This window comes from Equus asinus, chromosome X (assembly GCF_041296235.1).
Source record: "Equus asinus isolate D_3611 breed Donkey chromosome X, EquAss-T2T_v2, whole genome shotgun sequence".
Taxonomy (NCBI): Eukaryota; Metazoa; Chordata; class Mammalia; order Perissodactyla; family Equidae; genus Equus; species Equus asinus.
In genome coordinates, this window is record NC_091820.1 from 48,771,706 (window position 1) to 48,790,105 (window position 18,400).

Consider the following 18,400-nt stretch of genomic DNA (forward strand, 5'->3'; position numbering starts at 1 on the left):
TCCACCAAGATCCACCTGCTGGTTGCTGTGAGCCCCACCCTCCTTCTTGATTTCTACCTGATCCCAGGTGGTCTAGCCCTCCTGATTCTTCCAGTGTTCCCCATGAGACAGGATAGAAGTGGGCCTTGCAAGAAGCTTCCCAGAATGCTGGGGAACCTGGATGTTCACATTGAGGTCTCTCTTCCCCACTGGAGAACCCTCTCGGTGTGACTTTCTGCCGGCCTGGAGGAGGGGCTCTGTGGTCAAAGTGAAACTGCTCTTCTTATACTTCTGATGTTGTTTTTCTCAGTTTTTGTGGTCCAAGGTGGGTTCTTCAGCCTCACTCCCAGGTTCTGAGATTTTCCAAAGGCATTCTTGTCTGTGGATAGTTGCTAGTTGGTCTTTCTGTGAGGAAAACTAATGCTGGGAACCTCCTATTCAACTATCTTGTTGATTTCACTCTCCCAACCAGACTCTCTTTCTAGCATCCAGGGGGAAGTAGTAACTTCTAAAACTCACTCAAATCTACCAGACATTGCACATTTACAGTTTTTCCTTCATTGCCTTAAATAAAAATATATTTAGCTTTGTGAACTATCATATTTTTCACAATACAGTACAGAACACCAGTACCAGTGTTTAGTGGATCTGTATTCAATAGAGTAAAGTAAGATGTGTACTCTTTAAATAATTTAAAATATGTACTACTTTACTACTATACTATCTTATTACCACAATCCAAATTAAGGTCCAAATTTTAGCTAACATTAACATTAGCTATCAAAGCCTGATATGTACATACAAACGCATGCATTCAATACACATGTACACTGCATGGCTTTCTAAGATGCTATTGAAGCTATCACAAAGTGTGAATTAAGATGTTATTTTATTAAAAAAAGTTCTAATATTATATTACCTGTTTTCTTGTGTTCATTTGACCCAACAGCTCTCCTTTGCAACAGGATAATCTGAGGATGCTCTACATCATCCAGCTATGAAGTAGTTTTATAAAACCAGGTGTCCCATACAGACACTTACTCCAATGACCTGCTTTAATTCAGAATGTAACCCAACCAAATATATTTAATAGCGTGGCTAGGAAAATCACCACCATGGTTTATAAAACAGTGTCTCTGGAGAAAAGGAAGCGGACTCTTGGCTCTGCACAGAATCTTATTATTCCTATTTCCATTTCCCCCTCCTACATTGATAACAACTGATTAAACTGAATATGTTTTTTCATCTTGTAGCTGCAATCTCTATACACAAACTGATTAACTGAAATACCTACATTAATGTGATCAATATATTTGTCAATCTATAATGATGTAGGAGTTGATTTTCATAATTTTGGGAGTTGAGCACCTTGATTCATTCATAAACTATTATCTTTTTTCTAAATATTAGGGATTATTAATGTGGAAAAGAAAAAAGAATTAAGGGGGAAGGGCCACATAGAGAAAATTGATTTCCCTGCAGCATAATTAAGGAATACATTTGATTAAGGACCAAAGTGATGATGCAGGAGGGAATAAAAGCATTGATAATTGATAGAGATCTAGTGAAATAGGAAAGCAATTGTAAATAGACTATTTTGAACACAAAACTGACAATTCCAGTTACCATTACTGTTTTTAGTCCTTGACAGTTAAGATCTGAGGAATGATAAGCAATGTTTCAATAGCTGCATGTACTAGAAAATAATATTGCCTGCCACCAGAAGTTGCTCTCAGCACAGCTCTCCCCAAGCCAGCGACTTGAGCACATAGACAATCAAAGTGAGGAGTATTATCCTTCAAGAATTCTTTCCAGTAGTTCTCTTCCCCTCAATTTCCAGTTTCTACTGCCTCTTCCCTTTCTAATGGGATGCTTTTGGCCTCATCAAGTCCACCAGTCACTCCACAACACATCTTCAATTCATGTCCTGTAAAGGAATGCTAGGTTAGGTATCTGCACATAATCCCTCTTCAGGTATATGTATATACTGGATACATTCATATTACTGCCAATTGTTTAGAAGAATCAGCACTTTTCCAGCAGGAGAAAATTAAGGGATAACATTACTAATGGAGAATGGAGTTATACAGCCGACAGCATTTGACAGATTATTATTTTTTTTATTGCGGTAACAGTGGTTTATAACATTATGTAAATTTCAGATGTACATCATTATATATTTCGATTTCTGTGTAGATTACATCATGTTCACCACCCAACGACTAATTACAATCCATCACCACAGACATGTGCCTAGTCACCCCTTTCGCCCTCCTCCCTCCCCCCTTTCCCCCCGGTAACCACCAATCCAATCTTTGTTTCTGTGTGTTTGTTTATTGTTGTTTTTATCTTCGACTCATGAGTGAGATCATATGGTATTTGACTTTCTTCCTCTGATTTATTTCACTTTGCACAGTGCCCTCATGGTCCATCCACGTTGTCAGAAATAGCCGGATTTCATCGTTTCTTATGGCTGAGTAGTATTCTATTCTGTATGTATACCACATCTTCTTTATCCATTTGTCCCTTGATGGAGACCTTGGTTGCTTGCAAGTCTTGGCTATTGTGAATAATACTGCGATGAACATGGAGGTGCATGTATCTTTACGCCTTCGTGTTTTCGTGTTCTTTGGATAACTAACCAGCAGTGGAATAGCTGGATCATATGGTAAATCTATTTTTAATTGTTTGAGGAATCTCCATCCTGTTTTCCATAGTGGCTGGACCACTTTGCACTCCCACCAGCGGCGTATAAGGGTTCCCTTCTCTCCACATCTTCTCCAACACTTATTGTTTCCTGTCTTGTTAATGATAGACATTCTGACAGATTATTAATGAGCCTTTCCTCATGGGTTGTTTGTCGTGTAAGAAATCAGAACTTAAGAGTGCCATCTGCATTAGCAAAAGTGAAATGGCAATAATCTTTCTACGTAAAGAATATATCCCAAACCATTGATTCGCTTTACGATAAATGAGGTTTAAAATCATTTGGGAAGAAAGCAACAAAATGTCAGTATTTCCTAGAAATTTGAAACTCTCTAAATATGTTTAACTGACCTTAAATATTCAGAGATGTATTCAGAAAATGGCAAAAGCCTTCAAGAAAATAACTCAAGAGGACATTGTTTATTTTTAATGTATGAGCAAGAATTGGAGAATGAAAACGTCAGAGGGAAGGCAATAAGTGTGAATAATACACAGAAAACACTTTACAAACCTTCTACTTGAGAAATTGTGTTTTTTAACACTGGCTGGTTGAGGTAATTATCATATTTTTATGAAAGAGGCTTATCAGCAAATAAGCCACTGAGAGTGTGGAAGAAAAGTTTAGAAAATTAAAAAGTGAGAGCACATTACTCACGTCAAATTATGAAGAATAATGATCACATTAAATACGTTTATTCTATTAACACTCTGGGTTAACGTTATAGCAAGGTATAGAATCACAGGAACATTTTACAAGGATTATACTTTTTTCCTAACTTGACTGGAAAAACTTACAGTTGATTTTAGTGAAACAAAATATCAGCTTCAACCAAGGAATTCTGGATCTTTAGGTTAACTAACATAATTCCACCAAATATATTTTCCCTAAACATAGTTGCTATGTAGGAAAAGGGGTGAGAACCAGCAATTTCTGTATCTGTGACAACAGAAGTAAAGATCTCAAACAAAACATCATTGAATACATATGAATATTTCAAAGTAAAGATATTAATATATATTCTAATATCAACCCATTAGCAGCTAATTTTTCATTGGTCATATAAGCATTCTGTCAGTGAACAAAGTGAACCTAAACAGACTCTTGGGCCCCTGAGATTAAAGTCAATGTCTGTTGCAATCATTCAGCACAAAGCTGGACACGCATCATGTCCTAAATAGTTATTGATTAAATATTTGGCATGTCCCTGCCATTCTAACTCAATGTTCTCTATCTGTATCTGTGAATTCCATGGATCCGTTCTTGTGTTTACATCTAAATGAAAAATTACCGGACGCATTTTCAGGATTATCTTGATCTCTTTATAGCTCAATACAACCACACAGATACAGTGTCCACATTTGCATGTGGGTTTTGAGTTACACTGAGTGTGATTGCTGCTAGATTGGCATGTCCTGGTGTAAAAATGACAATCGTCCCATGTCCATCCTTATGGTCCTATTGATTTATTTTACCAGCTGCAAAGACTAAAATTTCCTTTCAAAGTGATGACTGGAATATGAAAAGTAGTTTGATAGAACAACACTTCAGCACCTTCACTTATGAAAGGTATTGAGATTTTAATGATACTTCACGAAATCAACAAACAACATCAGAATAAATTATCACTTGACTTTTCACAAATTAATAAAAAAGAACATGGACAGACAGTATTTAAGTGATGGCTTCCACTACCTGAAAGCAGTTTCAACAGCCTCTTCCCTATGAACCCTCTTCATATGAATCATCATATGAGCTAAAGCGTGTCAATCATTTCAGTCAAGAAGAATGTATATTGAGCACGGCACACTCAAAAGAAAACTTGCATCTTGGCAACTAGATCTATTCTCAGCGAGAAGTAATTGTGTTTAAGGCAAAAAGCGTAATCTGATGCCTAATTGGAATTTCTTAATTTTAATTTTATTAGTTTTATAGTTGTATCTGCATATACTTATAAATTGTTAGTTTCACAGTTATAAACGCATGCCCTTAAGCATAGAGATTTTTATACCTGGCTTTACGTTTATGCATTTTAAGTAAAATTATAATAGTAATTTGTCACCATTGGGTGTCTTTGATTTTTTTCTCCTTCTAAAGGAAACAGTTTAAATACACATTCAACATCTCTCCCATTCATTGCTTTAATTTGGAGAAATAACGAGACTAAAGCTTTTAATGGACCACTCAATACTTTAATTCATATTTTTGAGCCCCTTCTATGTGAAATTTAGCATCAAACAAGTTAAACAGTCTTTGGACTAAAGGACCTCATGGTCCAGCCAAATTTTCCAAACTATCTAGAGAGGAATCCTGTTCAGAGTGTCACTCTCTGCTTTACAAGATGTGTACTTGAGCATGTTACATCCTCTCTAATTTACAATTTCTTTGTCTGTAAAATATGGGTGATAACAATAAAAGTTAACTCAGAGGGTATCTGTAATGAGATAATGTAGAGTGAACAGCTCAAAGACAGATAATATTGATTTTGACTTGATAGATAATATTGATTTTGGATTGATATATCACTTTTCATGACCCCTCATTAAATGATTAATTTATACATATGCATGCACACACACACACACACACACACACACACACACACACACATACATATATGGAGAGTGAGATAAGCCACCAACTGCTGCTACTCATGGTCCACTTCCTTATGAATACATCATCAAGCCTAGCGCATGCACTAATTTTTAAAGATGGGATTACATGGAACATTGAACAGCACTCAGCTGCAAAAAAAATGCAAATGTGAGGAGTTTATAGAACAAGTTTTTGTGTTAGGATGAATAAAAATACCTGGCATATAATAGATGTTCCGTAGAAATATACTGAATGAATGAGAGATAATCACTGACACTGAGTCAGAACTTATTGCCTAATATCAGTTGTGTAACTGTTAGTTCTGTAACAGGTTTAAATGATGAAGGGAACTGAAAGTCAAAAGAGTTTTTACAGATTATATAACTAGATTTTTTATTTGATGACCTGAATTTATTATAAATAATACTGTGATGGTTAATTTTATATGTCAACTTGACTGGGCCAGGGGCTAGCCAGATATTTAGTCAAATCTTATTCCGTGTGTGCCTGTGAGGGTGGTTTTCCATGAGATTAACATTTGAAACAGTAGACTGAGTAAAGCAGGCTGCTCTCCTGAATGTGGGTGAGCGTCACACAATCAATTGAAGGCCTGAATAGAACAAAAATGCTGACCCTCCTCTGAGGAAGAGGGAACTCTTCCTGCTGGACTGCCTTCAAGCTGGGACACTGGTTTTTTCCTGCCTTCAACTTGAACTTCCTGGGTCTCCAGCCTGCTGGCCTTTGGGCTGGACCCACACCATCGGCATTCCTGGGTCTCAAGTTTGCTCCTTACAGATTTGGGGACTTGTCAGCTTTCATAATCACATGAACCAATTCCATATAGATAGATAGATAGATAGATAGATAGATAGATAGATGTATATATGGTTCACTTCCTGTTCGTTCTGTTATTCTGGTGAACCATGACTAACACTGATATAATACAAACATTGACCACAAACATTTCAAAGAAATCTTTATCTTATAGTCCTATATTCATATTTTTAAAAAACATGATCTACTCTGAAGTTTTCTCATTCTATGTTTATATATAGTTTTATATTTCTCACGAAAGAAAAACTGAATGGAATGCTTTGCTTATATATATGTATATTTTCTTCATGGAAATCTGAGGTCCCAGCTCATGCTTGCTTATTGATTTCCCTCAGAAAAGTTAGTTTTTAAACCTTGGGTTTCTCTCAGTTATAATAAATATTTTACCATTACTTTCTTCCCTAGGAGGTAATGATGAGGGATGAAATATCTGAGAAACACCATTATCATTCCTTAGTATACACATAACCATTCAATAGTCTTATTATTTCAAGTATTTGAAGTGTAAAATTGTAGGTAGAAATTAATTATTAAATAATCTTGGGAAATACTGAGAAAATGCTCTACAACATCAAGACTCCTACTTAAATAGATTCTTACAATCAAGTCTAAATTGAAATCTCCCAAGGAAACTTTGAAAGTCTACAATTACATTAAGACTCAACACTGGTGTTAAGAAAACACAGAACACAACTTTATCTCACTCAGAAACTGACCACGTAATTCTCTTCCATCTCTAGTGTGTGATTTTATCATTAAAATCAACTTATGAAATAGACACTGTTGTTATTTTATTTCTTTACAGAATCAGCAATTAAATGTCTCTAGAACTGTTTAAATAAGTTTACATCATGACATTTGATATGTGATCCTTTTCTTTCTTCATAAACTCTGATCATAAAATAGGATAAGCTTCCAAAAGAGAAACAGAGACCAACAAAGGTGCATTAATCAAAGCTATGGGATTAAATCTTTATGTGAAATTAGGCATTTTATCCTAACTTTACCTGAGAGTACTTATAATATTCTGTCATTCTGTCTTATAACTTGAGAACACAGACCACATTTGATTCTTCTGCACATCTCAAGAATCAAACACAGCGTCTGACACATATTTGGAGTATATGAATGGTTGTTGAATTAATGCACAAATTAATTATAAATACCTAGGTTGATCTTCTGTCTCCCACTATAATATCCTTGAATTCTAAGAACATATTTCGTCTTTTTTATTTCCATGCACATGTGTAATATCTTGTATGTATTTACTTGAGACAATAAGGGGGAAAAATGGTAGTTTTTTTGTTTTGTTTTGTTTTTGTCTGCTTCTCCACTAGAATACAACACTAAGGAAACAGAGACTTTGTTTCTCTTTGTTACTCATATATGCCCAAATCCTAGACCAGCGCCTGGGCCATAGCAGGTAATCAATAAGTATTTGTTGAATGAATTAATGAATGAAGGAAAGGCCATTTGAGATCAGTGGTATTCCCTACCACGGTGGCTCATTCCATACAACATAATTGGGCTTACAAAGAGACTTGTTGAGTGTCAGCGAAAGAACAAATGAGGTTGGAGGGAATGAATACATCCCCGTGGGTAAGTGCTTTCTCTAAGAATGCACCTAAACCTTTTGTTTTCTGCCAGAGAAAAGGGAAGTGTGTACGTAGCCAAGAGGAAGGTAATTGACAAGCCAGGTGAAGGGGGAGAGCAAATCTAGGATATCAGCGATGAGATCATTGAATCTGTCCTACCGGGCTCCAGACAGGGCAGAAGGAACGTGCTTCTAGGACTGTGCTGAAAGATTAAGAGATGAGAGAAAAAAGGGAGTGAAGAACAAGCTCAGAAAGAGTGAAAGACGGAGAGGTGGAAAGATTCACTGAGGCTCTAGAGGTGGTGCTCTCCTGTCAGAGGAGCGTGAACTAGACCATGACTAGAAAGAGAAAAGCGGAGGTCACTGGACTTACTAAGTCTAGGAACCGAGTGAGGAGGCTATCAGAAGTGTCATCAGTATGGATGTTGAAATCACTGATTTATCTAACATTCAAATAAAACTGTGCGATATTAAACATAACTAATGAGACCTCAAAAGCACTATATTTAATGAAACAATCACATTAGGACAATATTCAATTAAGCTGCTCAAAGAAATCATGCAAATGATTAACTTAAGATGCTTGCATCTATATTCATGAATAAAGTTTTAAAATATCATATAGTGCTGACGCTTAGCACACAGTCTCCCGGATTCATCCAAGCCCTGATCCAACCTAGAACACCACGCTTGAGCCCCTCCCAGCTACCCCGCCCACCGTAAAGTAATATAACATAACGTAACGTGACACAATGTGACGTGACGCAACGTAACGTAACGTAACGTAAAACGGATCTCCCCCACCTCCGTAAAATAACGGACACTCCCAATTTGGTGTGACGCCATTTTGGTCGCGAGCCAGAACTGCCACTGAGCCAGAGCTCACCCAACGGCGCCTTCATCACCTACTCTGGGAACACCTTGAGGTCGCCTTCGCCTTCGCGCCTCCAGCCATGGCGACCGCGCAGCCCTCGCAGGTGCTCCAGAACTACCACCCCGACTGCGAGGCCGCCATCAACGGCCAGATCTGCCTGGAGCTGTACGCCTCCTACGTGTACATGTCGATGGCCTACTACTTCGACAGGGCCGACGTGGCCCTGAAGCACTTCTTCCAGCTGTTCCTGCAGCAGTCGCGCCAGAAGAGGGAGCACGCCGAGAGGCTGATGCAGCTGCAGAACCAGCGCGGAGGCCGCCTCCGCCTTGGCGACATCAAGAAGCCAGACCGCGACGACTGGGAGAGCGGCCTGAAGGCCATGGAGTGTGCGCTCCAGCTGGAGAAGAACGTCAACCAGAGCCTGCTCGATCTGCACCAGCTGGCCACCGACAAGGCGGATCCCCATCTGTGCCACTTCCTGGAGAGTCACCTCCTGCTCGAGGAAGTCAAGTCCATGAAGGAGTTGGGGGACCATCTCACCAACCTGCTCAAGATGGGGGCCCCAGCAGACGGCCTGGCAGAGTACCTCTTCGACAAGCTCACCCTGGGGGACGGCAGTAAGAACTGAGTTTGGACTGCTTTCCCCAGAGCCACAGGGTGACTTCCCCTGATCACCATACCGAGCATGCATATTGCAATATTGCCCTTGCAAAACGTTCACTTTTTTTTTCTTCCAGTTTTGCCATTTCTTCCAATACAGTTATGTGGTTCCTAAATAAATAAAGCTCTGTCCTTGATTTCATGTGTGCAGATCTCATCTTTTAAGTTTTAAGTCAGGTATCCAGGAGTCTCTCCGCCCACCCATGTCCCATCCACATGCAGCTCGGGATCTCTGTGGATGGAGGGAGAAGGTATTCCATGGGACCCTGGGAAACACAAAATCAATCTTCCCCTCATAAACAAAGTGGGGGTGTGGGGTGGCTGGTCTGGGACCCTGGTGAATGTGGGTACCTGTGCATGGTAAAAGCCTAAAGACGTGGCCTGAAAATCACAATTGTGATTCCCCAATTGCCTCTGGGGAAGGAGTGAAGGGAATGGGATTGGGCAGGGATTAAAACAAAGGGTTCTTAAATTTTACCTGAAATTTTTTTGATTAATAAAATATGCAAATATTATTGCTTGTTAATGTTAACTAGATAGCAAAGTGGAGACCCCAAAAGCCAGCTTGGCAGACTATCTCTTTGACAAGCTCACCCTGGGCAACAGTGATAATGGTAACTGAGCCTTAGGCTGACTTTCCCATAGACACGGGAGTGACTTCCCAGGTCACCGAGCTGGACCTGCATATTGCCCTTACAAAACATCCAAATATTGTTTTTTCCTTCAATTGTCCCCTTTCTTCCATTAAAGTACCATGGTACCCAAAACCCCAAATTACATCAATAGAAGGAGTGAAAAATATAATGTCAAGGCTGAAAGTCAAATTTGTGATATTGACTATAACGTACAATAATTCTCCCTGAGTGTTGTCAGTGACTCTGGCTGCTTAGAAGAATGTAGAGGGGTCAGGAGAGTTGAAGCTGGGAGACAAGTTAGGAGATAATGTAGCTAGTCCAGAAGAGAGATGACGGTAGCTGGAACTGTGGTGGTGACAGAGGAAATGAAGAGACCTAGACAAATTCCAGATGCATTTGCATGAATCAAGAAGATTTGCTCATGGACCAGAGGTGAGAAATGGGAAATGAAAATAATCTCGGTTCTGGTGTTTGGACTTGAACACCTGGGTTGATGGTAGTGCTATTTCTTAGTCTGGGGATTTTGCCAGGGGCACATCTGGGGAGGAAGGGTGGGAAACGCATGGCATGTAAAATCTGAGATGCCTATTAGTGTCATTCAGATAGCTGAAAAAAATGCATCTGGAGTTCAAGTGGGATGTCAGGTTTGGAAACATGGGAGGCATTGTGACAGGATAAGCTCACCAGAAAGAGAGTTTAGGGAGATTGTGGCACAGCCACCCCCAAGCGTAGGGCAGCTAACGTTTAGAGAATAAAAAAAAATTAAAAAACATGAAAGACTCTAAATAGATATACTGGGGCAAATACTAAGCCAAAGAAGGCTGGTATAACTAAATTACTATCCGAGAGATTTTTAAGACAAAAACATATTTAGGAGTATTAAGTGTTTTTACTTAATGATAAATAATTCATTAGGAAAATAAAATTATTCTGAACCTATGTATATCTAATAATGGAGCCTCAACATAAATAATGCAAAGTTTGAAAAAATGGATCACAGAAATTGATAAATTCATACTTCTCTCAGAAATTGACGGATGAGACAGACTTAAATTTAATAGAAAAAGATGATTTGAATAATAAAATTAGTAAAATTGACCTTAAAAAACATAAATAGAACTCTGAACCCCCAAAACTGAGGGGATGTAAGTTATTATTAAGCATACAAGGAACACTTAAAAAGCTGACCATGTGCTAGGCCACAAGAAACACAAAAAACCCCACACAGGGCAAATTCTCTAAACAAAAGGCAATAAAAGTAAAAATAAATATGCAAAAAACAGTCTCAAACACCAAAACACTTGGAAACTAAAAGCACTCACATAAATATTTTATGGATAAAATAAAAACCCTAAGGTAAATGATAAAATATTAAGAACTAAATATAAAAACAAAAATAATACATATTTAAATGTCAGGATGATGTTAAAGCAAGTCTTTAGAGAGAAATTTATAGCATTAAATGAATGTATTAGAGAATAAGAAGGATTAAAACTTAATAAAATGAGCTTTCAAAACAAGAGTTAAAAGAATAATAATGGACTAAACATGAAGACAAAAGAAAGAGGGAAATAATTGCAATAAGAGAAAACACTAATGAAATAGAGAAAAAGAACACTAGGATTAGTAAAGTCAAAACTCAAGTTTTTGAAAAGACTATTAAAATGACAAACCCTAGTCCAATCAGTCCTCAAAAAAGTAAAGACAAGACAAGAAAATGAAGGTATAAATAAACAATATTAGGTGCAGATACAGAATTAGAGATGAAGTAGTTTTTAAAAATCATAAGTGAATACTATGAACAATGCAATTCAAATAAATTTGACAATGTAGATGAAATAGATAATTCTGTAGAAAAACATATACAACTGAAGAATAAGTTCAATGAGGTGAAAAACCAGAATAGAGTTATAATGATGACAAAATGGCACTGGTAGTCAAACATCTCCCTACCTACTCTCTCCCCAAAATACATTTTCAGCTTGCTAGCTAAAATATGCCAAAACTTCAAAAACCAAATAATACCTATCTATTAAAAACTCCTCCGGAAAAGAGAGAGGGGTGACTCCCCAACTCATTTTATGAAGCAAATATAACCCTGATTATTAAAACCACATAAAGATGGTACAAAACAGAAAAATTACAGGCAAATGTCACTAATGCATATAGATGCAAAAATCCTAAATAATATATTAGCAAACTGAATCTAAAGAAGCATTTTAAAATAATGTCATATCAAGTAAGATTTATCCCAAAACCTTGCAGAAGATTTAACAATAGACAATTTATTAATTGAATTCATCACATTAACAAATTAAAAGAACAGTATCATATGATAACCATGATAAGTGCAGGAAAAGCATATGATAAAATCAATCAATTAATCATTCATGGTATCTTTAAAAACAATGCCTTCCAAATACTCAGAGCAAACATCAAACTTAATGCTGTAATGTTACAAGCATTCCTCTTCAGCCTGGAAGAAAAACAGGATACTTCTTATAAGTGCTGAAGATTCTAGCAAGAGCAGCAAGATAAAAATCTGTCCTACCATTATCAAGACTCATAAAGCGATATCTATTCAAAAAGGGCGGTATTGGCACAGGCATAGACAAATGGATCAAAGAAACAGAACAGCTCAGAATGGAGAGCTCACCATGTGGAGAAAGAAAATAAAGTTATATGTACAGAAATTAGGCTCAAATACATTAAAAACCTGAATATAAAAAATTAAATATTTAAAAGAAATACTTCTGTGACATCACAGCAGGGGAAGATGTCTTAAGATACAAAAAGCATACACACACAAAAGGAAAAGATTAGTACATTTGACATGACAGTTTATAAACAAGCCAAAAACTAGAGTAAGATATTTCTGATGCTTATAACCATAAAATAATTAATCCTGAATATGCAACAAATTAAATCAATAAGAAAACAAATCATCCAATTAAAAATGAGCAAGGATGATAGCAGGAAATTCACAAAAGGGCAAACTTGAATTGACTGTAAACAAATGAATACACACTCAGTTTCAAGATACAGAACATTTCCATATCACAAGTATCTCTCATGCTACTTTTTTGTTTTTGGTGAGGAAGATTAGCCCTGAGCTAACATCTGTGCCAGTCTTCCTCTATTTTGTATGTGGGTCACCACCACAACATGGCTTGATGAGTGGCGTATGATCTATGAACTGTCTGACAAAGAATTCAGAATAATACTATTAAAGAGCTTCGGCAAACTAAAAGAACAAACAGACAGAAAACTAAATAAAATTAGGAAAACAATGCATGACCAAAATGAGAAGTTCAACAAAGAAATAGAATCCATCAAAAAAAAGAAAGCCTAACAGAAATCTAGAGCTGAATAATTTAATGACTGAACGAAAGAATTCAATAGAAATCTTCAAGAGCATATTCAACCAAGCAAAAGAACCTGAACTCAAACACAGGTCATGTTAAATTAACCATTTAGGGGAGCTAAAATAAAAAAGAATGAAAAACAGTGAAGAAAGCCTACCAGAATTATGGGACACAATGAAGAGAAACAACATACTCGATATTAGAATCTCAGAAGGAGAAGAGAATGAGAAGGGACAGAAAATCTATTTAAAGAAATAGTGGCTGAAAACTTCCCAAACACTGGGAGAGGAATGGACATTCAGATACATGAGGCTCAAGGGACCCCAAACAGATTGAACCTGAAAAGGGCTTCACCAAGACACATTATAATTAAATTGTCCAAAGTCAATGGCAAAGAGATTTTTGAAAGCATCAAGAGAAAAGAGACTCATCAAACATGAGGGAGCACTCATAAGATTATAAACAGATTTCTCAGCAGAAACTCTGCAGGCCTGAAAAGGGTGAAATGATATATTCAAAATATTGAAAGAAAAAAACTGGCAAACTAGAATACTATACCTGGCAAAGTTGTTCTTCAGAAATGAAGGCGAGATAAAGACTTTCCCAAACAAATAAAAACTGACGGAGGTCATCACCACTAGACCTGCCTTACGAGAAATGCTAAAGGGCATTTTACGGACTGAAATAAAAGGAAGCTAATTAACATCATAAAAACATGAATGTCTAAAACTTATCAGTAAAAGTAAATATATAGTCAAAGCCAGATTCTCTAATATTGTAAAGCTGCTATGTAAATCACTTACAACTGTAGTTTAAAAGTTGAAAAAAACCAAATGTATTAAAAATGACTATAACTATAATAATTTGTTATTGGATAGACAATATAAAAATGATGTAAATTGTGTCATAAATAACCTAAAGTGTGATGGGGGGAGAAAGAAAAGTGACATTTATGTATGCTCTTCAAGTTGTTCTTATGTTTAAAATTGTATGATATAACTATAAGATATTTTATTTAAGCCTCATGGTAACCACAAAAGAAAAACCTGTAATAGATACACAAAAGATTATAAGAGACAAAGTATACCACCACAAAAAGATATTAAATCACAAAAGAAGACATCAAGAGAGAAAGCAAGGGACAAAGGATCTATAAAACAGAAAACAATTAATAAGGCAATGCTAGGTCTTTACCTATAAATAATTATTTTAACATAAACAGATTAAATTCTCCAATCAAAAGGCATATAACGGCTGAGTCGAGAGAAAAAAACAAGATTCAAAAATATGCTACCTACAAGAGATTCGCTTTAGCTTTAAGGAAACACATAGGCTGAGAATGAAGGGAAAGAAAGATATTCCAAGCAAATGGTAAACAAAATAAAGCAGCAGTAGCTATACTTATATCAGACAAAACAGGCTTTAAGCTAAAATTGTTACAAGAGACAAAAAGGTCATTACATAAAGATAAAGGGGTCAATTCATCAAAAAGATATAACAGATGTAAATATTTATTAACCCAACATCAGGGCACCCACATATAAAAAGCAAATGCTAACAGAAATAAAAGGAGAAATAAACAGCAATATAATAATAGTTGGGAACTTTAATATCCCACTTTCAACAATGGCTAGACCATCCAGACAGAGAATCAATAAGGAAACAATGGATCTGAACTATAGACTAAATGGAACTAACAGATATGTACAAATGGACCTTAACAGATATTTTTCCAAAGAAGATCTGCAATGGCCAACAGGTACGTGAAAAGGTGCTCAACATCAATTGATATCAGGGAAACGCAAGTTAAAACTACCATGAGATATCACCTCAAACCTGTTAAGATGGCTATCATAAAAAAGACAAGAGATAGCAAGTGCTGGAGAAAAGGGAACTCAGGCACTGTTGATGGGAATGTAAATTGGTAAAGCCTTTATGAGAAACAGTATGGAGCTTCCTCAAAAAATGCAAAAGTAGAACTACCATATGATCCACCAATCCCACTTCTGGGTATACATCCATCCAAAGGAAATGAAATCATCATCTCAAAGAGCTATCTGCACCCCCATGTTCATTGCAGCATTATTTATAATAGCCAAGACATGGAAACAAATTAAGTGTCTATTTATGGATGACTAGATTAAAAAGTGTGATATATATATATGAATATTATTCATCCATAAGCATAAAGAAATCTTTCCATTTGTGACAACACAGATGGACCTTGAGGGCATTTTGCTAAGTGAAATAAGTCAGAGAAAGACAAATACTGTCTGATCTCATTTATATGGGGAACCTAAAAAACCCACCAGAGCCATCCCTGATGGCCTAGTGGTTAAAGTTTGGCATGCTCCACTTCGGTGGCCTGAGGTCAGTTCCTGGGCACGGAACCACACCACCCGTCTGTCAGTAGCCATGCTGTGGTGGTGGATCACATAGAAAAACTAGAAGGACTTGCAACTAGAATATACAGCTATGTACTGGGGCTTTGGGGAGGAAAAAAAAAAAGAGGAATATTGGCAAAAGATGTTAGCTCAGGGCAAATCTTCCTCACCAAAAAAAAAAAAAAAACCCCACCAAATTCATAGAAACAGAGAGTAGATTGGGGATAGCTAGGGGTGGGGGTGGGGGTGGGGTGGGGGGGAATGGGTGAAGGTGGTCAAAAGGTACAAATTTGCAGTTATAAGATGAACAAGTTCTGGGGATCTAATGTATAGCACGGTGATTATAGTCAACAATATTATACCGTATACTTGAAGAATGCTAAGAAAGTAGATCTTAAAAGTTCTCACCGAGGCTGGCCCAGTGGCGCAGTGGTTAAGTTCGCATGTTCCGCTTCTCGCTGGCCTGGGGTTCGCCAGTTCAGGTCCCGGGTGCAGACATGGCACCGCTTGGCAAAAGCCATGCTGTGGTAGGTGTCCCACGAATAACGTAGAGGAAGATGGGCATGGATGTTAGCTCAGGGCCAGGTTTCCTCAGCAAAGAGACGAGGTTTGGCAGTAGTTAGCTCAGGGCTAATCTTCCTCAAAAAAAAAAAAGTTCTCACCACATGCACAAAAAAATGGTAACTGTGAGGTGAAAGATGTCTTAACTAGCCTAATTGTAGTAATCATTTTGCAGTATATACGTTTATCAAATCTTAATGTTGTGTACCTTAAACTTACTCGATGTTATATGTCAGTTATCTTTCAATAAAGTTAGGGAAGAAATAAAATAAAAAATATTGATCTTACCAAAGAACTCGCTCTTTGTTTAATTTTTTCATTATTGTTTCTTTGTTTTCCATTTCATTGTTTTCTCCTCCTTTCTTTTATTTCTTTCATTCTGTTTCCTTTGGGTTTATTTCGCTCCTCTTTTTCTAGGCTCTTGAGGTGGAAACGTGGATTATTGATTTGAAGCTTTTCCTCTTTATTATATAAACATTTAGCTTTATAAGTTTCCTAATCGGCACTGGGTTAGCTGCACCCCACAAATTTTGATATACTGTATTTTCATTTTGTTAAATATATTTTTTATTTCCCTCGATTCTTTCTCTTTGACTAATGGATTATTTAGAAGTGTGTTGTTTAGTTTTTCAATGTTTACACATTATCCTCATCTTTCTGTTATCAATTAGTAGTTTGATTCCATGTGGTCAGACAATATACTCCATATGATTTAAATTTTTAAATTTGTTGAGGTTTGCTTTATGGTTTAGGATATACTTTATATTGGCATATCTTCTGTGGGTATTCAAAAGGAATGTGTATTCTGATGTTGTTGGGCAAAGTATTCTATAAATGTCAATTAGATCACTTTAGCTGATGTTGTTAAATCCTTCTATATCCTTGCCGATTTTCTGTCTAGTTGTTCTATCAACTATTAAGAAAAGGGTGTTTAAGTCTCCAACTATAATTGTGGATTTTTCTATTTCTTCTTTCAGTTCTGTTTTTGCTTCTCATATTTTGTAGCTCCTTTGTTTGGTGCATACTCATTTAAGATTTCTATGTTTTCCTGGTGGATTGACACTTTTATCGTTATAAAATGTCCCTCTCTGTCTCTAAAAAATTTCTTTTCTCTGAAATCTACTTTATCTAATATTAATATAGCCACTCCTTCTTTCCTGTGATTAAGATTTGCATGATACATCTTTTTTTCCATCAATTTACTTTCAACTTGCCTATATCATTGTAGTTGAAATGAGTTTCTTGTGGACAGTGTAAAAGTTGGGTCATATTTTTAAATTGATTCTGTTAATCCCTGCCTTTAATTGCTACATTTATACCGCTTCCATTTAAAGTAATTACTTATATATTAGGGCTTAAGTCTGAGATTCTGCTTTTTTGCTGTTTTCTCTTTTCTGCTTTCCTGTTGGTTACTTGAACATTTTTCAGAATTCCATTTTGATTTCTCTATAGTGCTTTTGAGTGTGTCACCTTGTGTGACTCTTTTAATCATTGCTTTAAGTATTACATTATATATACATAACATCTCACAGTCCACCTATGCTATTTTACTAGTTCTAGTGACATGCAGAAGCCTTACCTCCCTTTACATCTCTTTACCTTCCTCCACTTATCATATAATTGTTTAAAATATTTCCTCTACATACATACATTTAGGACCACATCAGGCAGTATTATTATTTTGGTTTTCACCATCAAATATAATTTAGAAAACTCAAGAGGAAAAGGAAAGCCTATTGGTGTTTGCCTATATTTTTGCTTACCTTGATCTCTCTTCTATCCTGATGTTCTAAGGTTTGTTCTTTTATTATTTTATATTCATTTAGAAAACTTCTTTAGCCATTCTTTTAGGGTAGATCTGCTAGCCACAAATTCTCTTAATTTTCCTTCTGAAAATGTCTTGATTGCCACTTCATTCCTGACGGATATGTTCACTGGATATATGATTGTGGGTTAACAGTTTTTTGGGGTAATTTTCAAGCACTTAAAAAAATATTTTGCCTCTTCTTTCTGGCTTCCACGCTTTTGAAGATAAATCCACTGCCATTCTAATTGTTTTCCTGTCTTTAGTTTCCAGCAGTTTAATTATGATTTGTCTTGGTGTTGATTTCTTTGCGTTCTCCTGTTTAGCATTTGCTCAACAATTTGAATCTGTAAGTTTACGTCTCTTGACAAATTTGGTACAGTCATTATTTCTTCAAATACTTTTTCAGAC

At 36.5% G+C, this 18,400-nt stretch overlaps 1 protein-coding gene across 1 annotated transcript; it reads left to right on the top strand.

Moving 5' to 3' along the window:
* The first annotated feature begins 7,989 nt into the window (after positions 1-7,989).
* Positions 7,990-9,577, top strand: LOC139042778 (ferritin heavy chain-like). Its single transcript, XM_070502944.1, has one exon. The coding sequence runs from the start codon at positions 8,660-8,662 to the stop codon at positions 9,206-9,208; it is 549 nt and encodes a 182-aa protein (XP_070359045.1). The 5' UTR covers positions 7,990-8,659; the 3' UTR covers positions 9,209-9,577.
* Positions 9,578-18,400: the final 8,823 nt, after the last annotated feature.